Below are 12254 nucleotides of genomic sequence, written 5' to 3'. Positions count from 1 at the left end.
CACTTTATTAGTGTAATAGTTCCTAGTTTATATAGTATATCATTTGACATTGTATTAAAATGATAAAAAATAAAATAAAAGAACGGGTTTACCTTATCACCAGTAAATTAAACATTATCACGATGTCGTTGCATACTCTTATCTGTAGAATACACACACACACACACACACACACACGCACGTGTGACATGTCAAATGGACTTTTGAAGTTTAAACAGATGATTTTCACTCAGCACGGTGAACATTGTTGTCATTATCATATAAAATCAGAACAAAGCAGGGAACAAAATAATAATAATAATAATATATATATATATATAAAAAAAACAATGTACTAAAATTATTAACTCACACCGTTTTTTTTATCCAACTTTCATATTCATATATAAATGTACATCACAACAACAACAAAAAAAGACCACACATTTTCCTCTTTCCGCTTTTGTCAGACACAACGTTAGATCTTAATTTATCATATCTTATTTAAACCTTTAGGTCTTCATTTTTTATTTTTTTTATTTTTTTTTATTTTATTTAGACAGATAACTACAAAAAAATAATCTTTATCCTTTAGATGCCCACAGTTAATCCATCCAGGCCAAAACCTCCACGCAAATACAGCAGTGATTGATTGAGTTTGCCCTTTTACTGACTCCACACACACACACACACACACACACACACACACGGTGGAATCCTGATCATTTCGAAGCCGACACAATTAAACGCAAGTAATGTATTTGAGGGAGGTGTGTGGGGGTCGGCGGGCAGCTCGGATCTAACGTTCAATACACAAAGAACATGAACTGTAATTTAAGATTCTGAGCTGAAGGGAGTGGATCCAGATGGAGACGATGGGCCGGACAGTGGGTGGTGGGTGGTGGTGATGGGGTTAGTGAGCTCTCTAGTGTCCTTCTCACGCCGTCTTCTTGCGTAGCACAAAGTAAATGATGGAGGAGATGAACGTGAGCGCGAAGGAGATCCACGCCAGGATGAAGCAGTGACCGTACCAGCCGAACTGCTCGTTGATGTGGAAGCGGTCTGTGTAGATGGAGGCCGCGATCATGATGCACAAGCCTGCGGGGGAAACGGGAAAAGAATGAATGAAGATTTAGGAAGATATATGAAAAAAAACAGACACTAGGGGGTACACAGTGGATGCTGGGGTCCATTAAGAGAGTGTCCAATTTGCCCACAAAAGTTTGGGGTCACTTGAAATGAAATGTCCTTGTTTTTTGAAGAAAACATTGCGCGAGTAAAGTGAGTACGACTGAAAACACAGAAGAAGAAGAAGAAGACGAGCCAACAAAACGTGTCAGGAGTGAATTTTACTGTTTTTCGGCACTGCTGGTGTATACACACAAATGCTTCCTCTGTCAGGTCTGATAGTATTGCTGGACAGAGTCACTTAGAAATGTCCTTATTTTTGAAGGAAAAGCGCTTTTTTTGAATGAATGAATACATTATTAAATGAATCATAAATACACTCTATACATTGTTAATGTGGTAAACGACTATTCTAGTTGCAAACGTCTGGTTTTTAATGGAATATGTACATAGGTGTATAGAGGCCCATTTCCAGTGTTCTGATGGTACATTGTGTTTGCTAATCGCGTTAGAAGACTATTGGATGATAAGAAAACCCTTGAAAAGCCTTGTGCAATGAAAAAAGTTTTGTTTGAAGGGCAAAATTATTATTTTGAATTGTCTTGTCATTGTCTTGACATTATTTTCTATTCATTTTGCAACTCTTTTGATGAATAAAAATGTGACTAAAAAAAGTGTATGGGTGACCCCAAACTTTTGACAGCTAGTGTAGAATTCTTCAACTCTTCGTTGCACCAAATCAAACCCTAACGTGTCACTTTTAACAACTATTCTAGCTGCAAGCGTCTGGTTTTTAATGGAATATGTACATAGGTGTATAGAGGCCCATTTCCAGTGTTCTAATGGTACATTGTGTTTGCTAATCGCGTTAGAAGACTATTGGATGATTAGAAAACCCTTGTGCAGTGATGTTAGAAATCATTATTTCTAATCTTGTCAATGTCTTGACTGTATTTTTCTCTTCTTTTTGCGACTCTTTTGATGAATAAAAGTGTGACTTTTAATGGAAAACACACACAAAAAATGTGTATATTTTGACCGGTAAATTAAATCAGCATAAAATAAAACACAACTCACAGGCGAGAAACTGGAAGATCCCGGAGATGGTGAACCTCTGGCCCTTTTCCAGGGTGAAGAGCTGAGCCACGAACACAAAGATGCCGAGGATGGAGAAGATGCACGCCAGGATGGAGCTGGCCTGCACTGCCTGGAGGTAATCTGCAGGGGGAGCCAGAGCAGAAACAATGAGTGTGAGTGACTGTGCATGGTCCTGGCCAAACATCACACACACAGCTGACACGCCCACAGGAAACACTTTGGTTTTTACACTTTAGAAAATCAGGTAAGGCAGTTGCACCTCTCTCTCTCTCTCTCTCTCTCTGAACAGGCAAGAATGCGCCGCTCAAATATTCCAAACATTTTAGGATTTTTGTTGTAGACGTGGAAGCTCTGGAGATAAACACACTTCATTTGAAGATGATTACAAACTTCTTATGGTCACTTGAAGGTGTTTGTGTGCATAACTGTGTCTGGAGATCTGACTCACACCAATCAGGTTCTTTATTAGTCGGTTCGAATCAGAATCACAGGCAGCTGCTGCATTGTTATTCTGTGCTGTCAAAATCTGTTGAACCACACCCACCACAAGGGCACCTGACGAGAGGCAGATTTGCCTCGAGAGGATTTGAGCACTTGATCTTAAACAAACTGCACCCACCAAATATTTGTTTTTAACGCCGATTTTGTAACGTTTAAAAAAACACACTTCCTTACCTTCCGGATAATGCGAGCCTGTGGGGAGGTCAGTGTAGTTCCACACTCCGTTGCTCTGCAGTATCCACCGAGCCCACACGTCGGTGGAGACGGTGTCAGTCACCCACCAGGCCTGGAGAGGAGAAGGGGTTTAAAAAGTTTTACTTTTCAAACCATCGTCCATCTGCGTACGCAGAGGATCGGCATGCAAGAATGTCACATATTTCAACGTAAGAGTGTGCAGCACGCCACATGTCACACTGACGCCTCGCCTGCATTGTCTTCTACAGGCCGGTTCATCTGTCACCGAGAAATGTCAAACATGTGGACGCGAACAGAGGAGGAGGAACGGAGTCTGACTGATGAAAGACAGGTGAGCTCGTCCTCGCTGTCATTTTATTTAACAGTCAGGAAGTTGGAGTGGAGCTTTGCCCTCGGGCAGTTGCAGCTTTTTATTGCCTTGTTTGTGTGTGTGTGTGTGTGTGTGTGTGTGTGTGTGTGTGTGTGTGTGTGTGAGAGAGGACCAGTGAGGGTTTTTAACCAACAGAGTGAGGTCGTTTTTACGAAGTGAGGACATTTTGGCCGTTCCTCACTTTGTCTTCATTGAAATCACATCCTTAGGTTGTAAACATGCTATACACTGTTATTTTAACGGAGGTCCTCAATTTGGTAGAAAAAAACCCTTTTTGTGGATTCACACACTTTTTGCTCCACCTGCAGACATGTTATGGTACTGCACCCAGTAGTTCCTTATAGATGTCATTCATGAAGTAGATATTTGTTATTGTGTTGATTTATAAAGTGGAAACGCTGGTCCTCACTTTGTCAGCACTTATACCCGGTCCTCAGTGTGCAGCAAGTACAAGAATTTGTGTGTGTGTACGTTTGTGTTCTTGTACTTGCAGCATAGTGAGGACCAGTGAGGGTTTTTAAACAACAAAGTGAGGTCGTTTTTACGAAGTGAGGACATTTTGGCCGGTCCTCACTTTGTCACACACTTTTCGCTCCACCTGCAGACATTTTATGGTACTGCACCCAGTAGTTCTTTATTGTATTGAATGTCATTCATGAAGTGGATATTTGTAATTGTGTTGATTTATAAAGTGGAAACACTGGTCCTCACTTTGTCAGCACTTATACCCGGTCCTCAGTATGCAGCAAGTACAAGAATGTGTGTGTGCGTGTGTGTGTGTGTGTGTGTGGCTTACATTGTCGATAGTGGCCACCAGGAGGAGGATGACGCCGAGGATGTGGAGGGCAAAGATGGCAGCGAGGAGAATCAGCATGATGACTGTGCTGCAGGGAGAGAAAGAGAGAGAACTTGTTACACCACTTTCCACACTTTTCATACGACTGAGGAACTAAGCCACACATTCAAGCCTTAAACACACACACACACACACACACACACACACACACACACACACACACACACACACACACACACACACACATACAAGAACAAAATAATAATAAATGAGACCTAAAACAAAGGCACTTCCTGCTTGGTTTTGCACAGAGGGAGTCATTAATGACTGCCTCCAGCACACACACACACACACACACACACACACACACAAATCTTCATAAACACACTCAAAACGTGGCCAAAACCTGGCACCCACTCAGGGTGTGGCTTCTCAACTTCTAATTACTCAGAGTTACTGTTCACGCTGCCCCAGCGAAAAGGCTGCAAATAGAAAATGCGTAAGGCAAACACAGAGGCGTCGCTATGTGTGTGTGTGTGTGTGTGTGTGTGTGTGTGTGTGTGTGTGTGTGTGTGTGTGTTTGTGTGTGTGTGTCTCTGTGTCTCTCTCTCTAAGCTGTGAATTTGATCACTTTATACGTGAGAAGATACTGAGCTGAGAGTGTTTTGTTCGCGGCAGGCAGATGAGTTGGGGCTTGTCTTGTGCCTCCGAGAAAGCCGCCACTCCTTAACTGAAGCGAATACCTGCTCCTCTTGTCTCGCTGGTTCACCTCTCTCTCTCTCTATCTCTCTCTCTCTCTATCTCTCTATCTCTCTCTCTCTCTCTCTCTCTCATATAACTCAAATCTCTTCAAATAAACTCCTAAAGTACGATGGTTCTGAGCGGCTCTGAGGTCAGAGGTCAGAGGTTTGGAATCGCACTTTGGCGTGGATCAAAAGTGTGTGTCTGAGTTTAAGTAGGTTTAAAGTATGTGCGGAGGCTGCACTGGGTGTGAACTGAGGAAGAGGCACATCTGGAATGTGCTGGTTCTCTCTCTCTCTCCATGGTGAAGGAGTGGTCAAGGGCTGGGTCCACACACACACACACACACACACACACACACACACACACACACACACACACACACACTAGCCAGCTCTCTCTCTCACACGCAACCACACTCACACACGTGACCCTATACCTGACACACAGCTCAACCTGCTTCCCTCTGCTTCAGCAGCGCTTTGTCAATATTTCCTTCACTTTTTGCCTGAAGTGTTTTTTTTTGCCCACATTTTTTTTTAAACCAACAACTTGTGGACGGGGGAACAAAAATAACACAAGTGAGTGTGCCGAGCAAGGTTCCAAGGCTTTAATTTAAAACATGCATCAAAATGAAAAAAGCCCTCGGCCTGGATGTGGCATATCATTTCCATGACGTGTAACAGACAACACGTGGCCATAGACACCAAAAAAAGGAAGAAAAAGCCCATTTTTCCACAGTTTAATATTCAGTTGAGTGACCTCAGAACACAAACTACTCCAGAATATGACCAGCATCATTTAGAAGTTATTGTTATTCAGTAAAGTATGAGTGAGACTCCTACACCCCCCAAAAAACACATCATCATAGACTGCTTTTCTAACTTATTTAAAGTTGCAAACAAAGATAAAATACTATATGAAAAAAGTAGAAAGGGGAAAAGAAAAAAAAAGAGTCTTTGACTTACTGTTGCCTGTCGTCCGTTTGTCTCTTCAAGTGTAATTCCTCCTTCTCTCTATGATACAAGAGTCTAAATGCTCAAACTCCAGAAACAACCAGTCCGCCCACTTTTACCCTGCCCTCTTTTTTCAAAGTCCACACCCCAGACAAACCTCTCTCTCACGGGGGCTTGTTCTCCTCATTCTGCCTCTCTCTGCTCTTTTCTCCTCCTCCTCCTCCTCTTTTCCTCGTCCCACCCTCTCATTCTGTATGTTTACTTTACACATTTTCATTTCAACAGCTCCTGTGGGCAGAGGGTGGGTGTGGGTGTGGGTGTGGGTGTGGGGAGGGAGTCACGTCTTTGTCACTCAGCTGATGATGGCGAGTCTCTGTGGGGACGACGAGGGCAGCAGAGACGCTGATGACTCACTGGTGTTTGAGGAGGGAAACTCCCACAACACTGGACCTCACTGACAGTCGCCCTACACACACACACACACACGCATGCTGCCATGGAGACAGACCTCACAATCACACACACATATGTATATATTTACAGTATAAACACACACACATGAGCAGCACCAGTGCAGCAAAGTTTCTTCTTACTCCTCATCATCATCATCATCATCATCGCCGTCGCCGCCCCCAAGTCTTTTCCCGCTTTTGTTACAGAGACCGGATGAAGGAATGTTATGGTGGCGAGGGAGAAGGAGGGAGAAGGAGGGAAAAGGAGGGAGAAGGAGGGAGAAGGAGGGAGGGGGCAAACGAGTACAAGTCATAGCACGAGTGGAGAGGAGAAGGAGGGAGGGAGAGAGGGAGGGAAGATGGAAAGAGACACAAAGGTAGAGAGAAAGGAATTTGGCAGGTTTTGAAGGAGGAGGGGTGTGTGTGTGTGTGTGTGCGTGTGTGTGTGTGTGTGTGTGTGTGTGTGTGTGTGTGTGTGTGTGTGTGTGTGTGTGTGTGTGTGTGTGTGTGTTGGAGACATTTCATGGTGCTGTGAGTTCACTGATTATTACTCAGCGTCATTGTTTCATTGCCGCGACCCTGAAGGCTCCAGTGAGTCAAAGGAATCTGCTATCTGAAGCAGATCGCTCTCATGTGTTTAGAGGGAGCTTTTGGCGGCTCATCGGACCTTTAATCCGACGCTATCGCCGTCATAAGAACGCGCGTCGATGTTTGCTCGATCGATTACGACTGAGCTGAAGTGTTTTTTTAACAGATCTGTCTTCAGAGAGCGAGGAGGAGGCCACAGAAAAGTGTCTCCCGTCGACACAAGGGCACGGATGCAGTCGGTTAAACGCGGCACACGAGGACGCGTTTCACCCACAGTTAAAGTTTTACTATGTGACGGTGCTTTTAAAACCGTAGTATGTAAGTTTGGAATCTAAAACGTTCAAACTGTTGTCAAACAAGTTCATGACGTTTTTCAGTATAGCTGGTGGATCTCTATATCAAGACAGATAAGGGAGCGACAGCAACATTGCGCGAGCAAAGTGAGACGGCTGCAAATACAGTAGGCTGGAGTGCGACAGAAAAGTTTCAGGAGTGAATTCTACTGCACACAAAAAAACACTGTTTTTGGACACTGCTGGTGTATAAATGCTTCCTCTGGTCAGGTCTGATAGTATTGCTGGACAGATCCTGTTTCCAGAGGAAGGACGCAGCATAAAATAATAGATATGTCCTTATTTTTGAAGGAAAAGCACTTTTTTAAATGAATATAACATTAAATTAACCATAAATACACTCTACACATTGTTAATGTGGTAAACGACTATTCTAGCTGCAAACGTCTGGTTTTTAATGGAATATGTACATAGGTGTATAGAGGCCCATTTCCAGTGTTCTAGTGGTACATTGTGTTTGCTAATTGTGTTAGAAGGCTATTGGATGATTAGAAAACCCTTGAAAACCAGCTGAAAACAGTTTTATCTGGTTCTTTGATGAAAGTGTGAAATTATTATTTTGGATAAAAATCATTATTTCTAATCTTGTCAATGTCTTGTCTATATTTTCTATTCATTTTGCAACTCTTTTGAGGAATAAAAGTGTGACTTTTAATGGAAAAAAACCAAAAAAAAATTGTATAGGTGACCCCAAACTTTTGAACAGCAGTGTACTATAAGCACCATATTAATATTAATATTAAATCACTATAAGTAGTGTATAATAAGTAGTAAAACTCACTGTTAGAGTGTGTGTGTCAGTAGTCGTTGCAGAGGAAGTGTCAGCTCTAAATGTGAAGCACACGCCGTGCCAGGTTATTTTTAATGACTGAAAACACTTAAAAGCTCAGCTCACATACGTATGTGTAGGTGTTGAAGGGTTTACTCGAAGATGATTAACTCCTTTTTTTTTTTTTTTTTTTTAAACTGTAATTCTCAGATGAAATGTAGAAGTGAAACGCTAATATAGGTTGAAGTGAGTGGACTTTTAGTGGAAGTGGAAGTGCTGAAAATGTGAATGGTGGCATTGACCTTTTTAATTTTATAACAGCCATAATAATATTTCCTTTCCATATCACTCCGCCCATCACTATCACACTGCAAAACAAGGTATACCCACCCAAAATAGTTCCTGATCCATCGCATAGAACAAAACAACCCTTTAGCACATATTTCATCTTGAAGTTTAAGCTTTAAACTATCAAATTAGTAATTAGTAATAGTGTAAATGTAATATAATCTGAATTATCAGGTGGGAAAAAAAAACATTTAAATATGTCAAATAATGAAGCCAAACATCATGAATGTAATTCTTCCTTTAAAAATTAATAATAATAATATATATATATATATATATATATATATATGTGTGTGTGTATATATGTATATGTATATATATACACATACACACTTTTTAATGTTCCCTTCTCGTTCATACAATAAGACAAAGCAAATCAAATACACATATTATTATTATTATTATTATTATTATTATTATTATTATTATTATTATTATTAATAATATTAATAAGGTTTATTTAGATAGGGACAGATACAAAAACATAGACAAGTTTGAACAGTCATCTGATGCATCATAGTGTTTTTAGCTAAAGCTAATTCACAACACTTGTTCCTCGTAGGGCTTTTGAGTCAAATAAAAATACACATTTTACATACATATAATATCATCCATGCTAATATTGCTCACATAAGAAATAAATAACAAAAAAATGTAGAAATAGAAATTAAATTACATGACATGGGAGTGACATACTACAAAAAAACTAAATAAGTACAAAATACTTTATATATATATATATATATACTTTTTTTCCCAATTCCTGAATCCAAATTCTAATAATTAGCTTCACATGTCGTCCCTTTACTGTTTAAATGATGCTGCCCACAAACAGACAGCTATGGACTCATATGAATGCTGTTTAAAATGTGGAACTAAATGTCTGTCGCTGAGTTTCAAATGTGGACACGGCATTCTTGTTCATTCTTCCCAAAAAAAAAAGAGAAAAATCTCACGAGGTGCACAGATGTCTCTGATGAGCCGACACTGTGAAGTTTGAATGTCTGAATCTCTAGGAAACAGAAGGAGGAAGTGACAGCCTCTCTCTCACACACACACACACACACACACAAAAGAAGCATCTAGATAAAGAGGAAGTAGAATAATGACAATAAATACAGAGCAGATGAGTGTGCATCATCACACAAATACTGACTGCTGACATGGAGACTGAGCTCACTTGTTTTTGCTTTGGTGCGATTTTAAAAAACTACCTGGTCAGTATCATGTCAGCCTGCCTCAGCCTCAGGTGTGAGCCGGCAGGATAATAACAGGGCGATTAAAGCTGCCAATACGCAGACCACAGAACCTGCCCGTGTTTATAGCCGGGCCACATTCATGAGGTTAGGGTTACTCACATGTAAACACATACGCAGACCAAACCTGACAATCTCTGCCCAGAATGAAATGCCACGAGGGCCCCGACTTCTTTGATGAAAGCGGAGAACAATGCCGCGTGTATTTAAATACTGTTCTCATGGTAAATAACACACGTTGACAGACGGACTCAGACAGACGGAATGCTAAACAGCCGCACTGTTGAGATGAGCAATGTCGGAAACTTCTGGTTTCCCCGTTGACATGGCAACGCTATCCATCTCCATGGCAGCCGGAGTAAATACACACAACCTGTGTTTGAAGCACTGACATAGTGTTCATATACAGAGGCGCAGCTTGTGAACAGGCAACTGCTTGGGGCCCCCGAGCTGATAGGGGGCCCCCGACACTCGGAGCCTGAGGGCTGTTTTACATCCCCGTCCCCCTTAAACAACAATGGGCGATTTGCAATGACATCTCAGTAGTAAACCTCCCTAAAGGGGCCCCACCTCACTTTAACCTGTGTGAAGTTATCATTCTGCAAGTTGGAAAATGAAGAGGATTATTTACAGTGTAATGCATATCTTTTTTTACTCAGTTTACATATGTTTTTTTCAGTTATTTACAGTATTTTATTGTTCTATATTGTTTTATAATGTGGGTTCTTTACAGTGTAATGTTTTTTTTTTACTAAGTTTATATAGTTTTTTAAAAGCTATTTACAGTATTTTATTGTTCTTTACATTTATATTTTCACATTCTTTTTAATTACAAGGTTTTTCCATGTTATTTCATTCAATTCGGGGGAAAAAAAAAATATTTTGAACTCATACATTTTTCGTTGGTGTCAGATTATTTGAAACATAATGGTGATGAGCACTGGTTGAAAGGAAGGGCCCCCCGTGAATTTTTTTAGCTAAGGGCCCCTACAGACTGTAGAACCGCCTCTGTTCATCCACTCATTTTCAAAATTCAATCGTCTGAATTTCAGACGCCACACCCCGATCGTACGACTTAACTCCTTCGTGTCACGCCCCAATTCCTCATGGGAAAGAACGTGTGCCCATTGTAATATTCTAAATTAAAAAAAAATCAGGTTTGGATTATGATTATTTAACCTTCTCTCTCTGAAGCAACACTGCATCTGGTCATAGGAGCCAGAAATCTTTCACCATCTCACACAGCTCAGCGTTAAAGGGTGTGTGTGTGTGTGTGTGTGTGTGTGTGTGTGTGTGTGTGTGTGTGTGTGTGTGTGTGTGTGTGTGTGTGTGTGTGTGCTCACATCAGGACCTGAACAATGTGACGCGACATTTCAAACACAAACAGCCAGTGATGCATGTGCAAATGTGGAGGGAACACAAGAGAGGAGAAGACAGTGAGAGAAAAATAAAGATGTGATGAACGGAGAATGTGGATGGACCTGATTCTACTCTGGGGCGTGTCCTCTTTCCCCCACCTGGCACCTGAGCTGAGCCAGAGTTTGTACTATACCATTCAGGTTTATACGGCACTCCTTCTACAGCAGCAACTAAAGTGCGCTGCAAAAAAAAAACTACTTCAGTTACACTACCGTTCAAAAGTTTGAGGTTTTTTTTTGTGTTTTTTCCATTAAAAGTTGCACTTTTATTCATCAAGAGTTGCAACATGAATAGAAAATATAGTCAAGAGATTGACAAGATTAGAAATAATTATTATGCCCTTTCGTCAAAGAACCAGCAAAACTGTTTTCAGCTGTGCTAACATCATTGCACAAGGGTTTTCTAATCATCCAATAGTCTTCTAACGCCATTAGCAAACACAATGTACCATTAGAACACTGGAAATAGGCCTCTATACACCTATGTACATATTCCATTAAAAACCAGACGTTTGCAGCTAGAATAGTCGTTTACCACATTAACGATTGCTTTTCCTTCAAAAATAAGGACATTTCAAAGTGACTCTGTCCTGCAATACTATCAGACCTGACAGAGGAAGCATTTGTGTGGATCCACCAGCAGTGCCAAAAAACAGGGTTGTTTTTTGTTGGCTTTTTCTCTTCTGTGTTTTCAGCCGTACTCCAACCTACTGTATTTGCAGCCGTCTCACTTTACTCACGCAATGTTGCGCAATGTAACACCTATGTACATATTCCATTAAAAACCAGACGTTTGCAGCTAGAATAGTCGTTTACCACAATGTATAGAGTGTATTTCTGATTAATTTAATGTTATATTCATTGAAATAAGGACGTTTCTCAGTGACCCCAGACTTTTGTATGTGCCAGGCAAGATTTTTATTTTCAGCAGAGGAAATAGCATGAGTCGTTCATTAGTCAGCTATCGTTTTTTTTGTCTCAGAGTAAAAACTCAGTGGGTGTTTTGGCCACAGCCCTGTCTTTACCGCTCTGTGTAGCAGTGGTGGGGGCGTGGCCACAGCTACGACATGTTTTTTTGAATCCAAAACCCAAGTCTACAAATCACATGTTTGTACAACCGCTGAAGAAGACCAATAGCGAGGCTTGCTCAACAATCATATCTTTGTCCTGCTGCCATCGCTGATCACTACTGGAAAAACCAGAGTCATAAAGGATCACTTGGAACAGTCGTGACATTGTCTGGAACGCCAAGGGCTTTTATGCACTCGTATTAATCATGATTATTTCAAAAATGCTGCCAGTTCAG

At 41.0% G+C, this 12254-nt stretch overlaps 1 protein-coding gene across 1 annotated transcript; it reads right to left on the bottom strand.

Moving 5' to 3' along the window:
• Positions 1 to 502: 502 nt before the first annotated feature.
• Positions 503 to 5875, bottom strand: LOC310932607 (epithelial membrane protein 1). The gene is made up of 5 exons (XM_083895932.1): positions 5777 to 5875; positions 4068 to 4155; positions 2881 to 2992; positions 2185 to 2325; positions 503 to 1077 (listed from the first exon to the last, which is right to left on the bottom strand). The coding sequence occupies exons 2-5, from the start codon at positions 4143 to 4145 to the stop codon at positions 917 to 919; spliced, it is 492 nt and encodes a 163-aa protein (XP_083752058.1). The 5' UTR covers positions 4146 to 4155; positions 5777 to 5875; the 3' UTR covers positions 503 to 916.
• Between the last annotated feature and the right edge of the window lie 6379 nt (positions 5876 to 12254).

This window comes from Microchirus variegatus (assembly GCF_963457635.1).
Source record: "Microchirus variegatus genome assembly, chromosome: 10".
NCBI classification, from domain to species: Eukaryota; Metazoa; Chordata; class Actinopteri; order Pleuronectiformes; family Soleidae; genus Microchirus; species Microchirus variegatus.
This window is presented reverse-complemented; position numbering and strand designations above follow the sequence as displayed.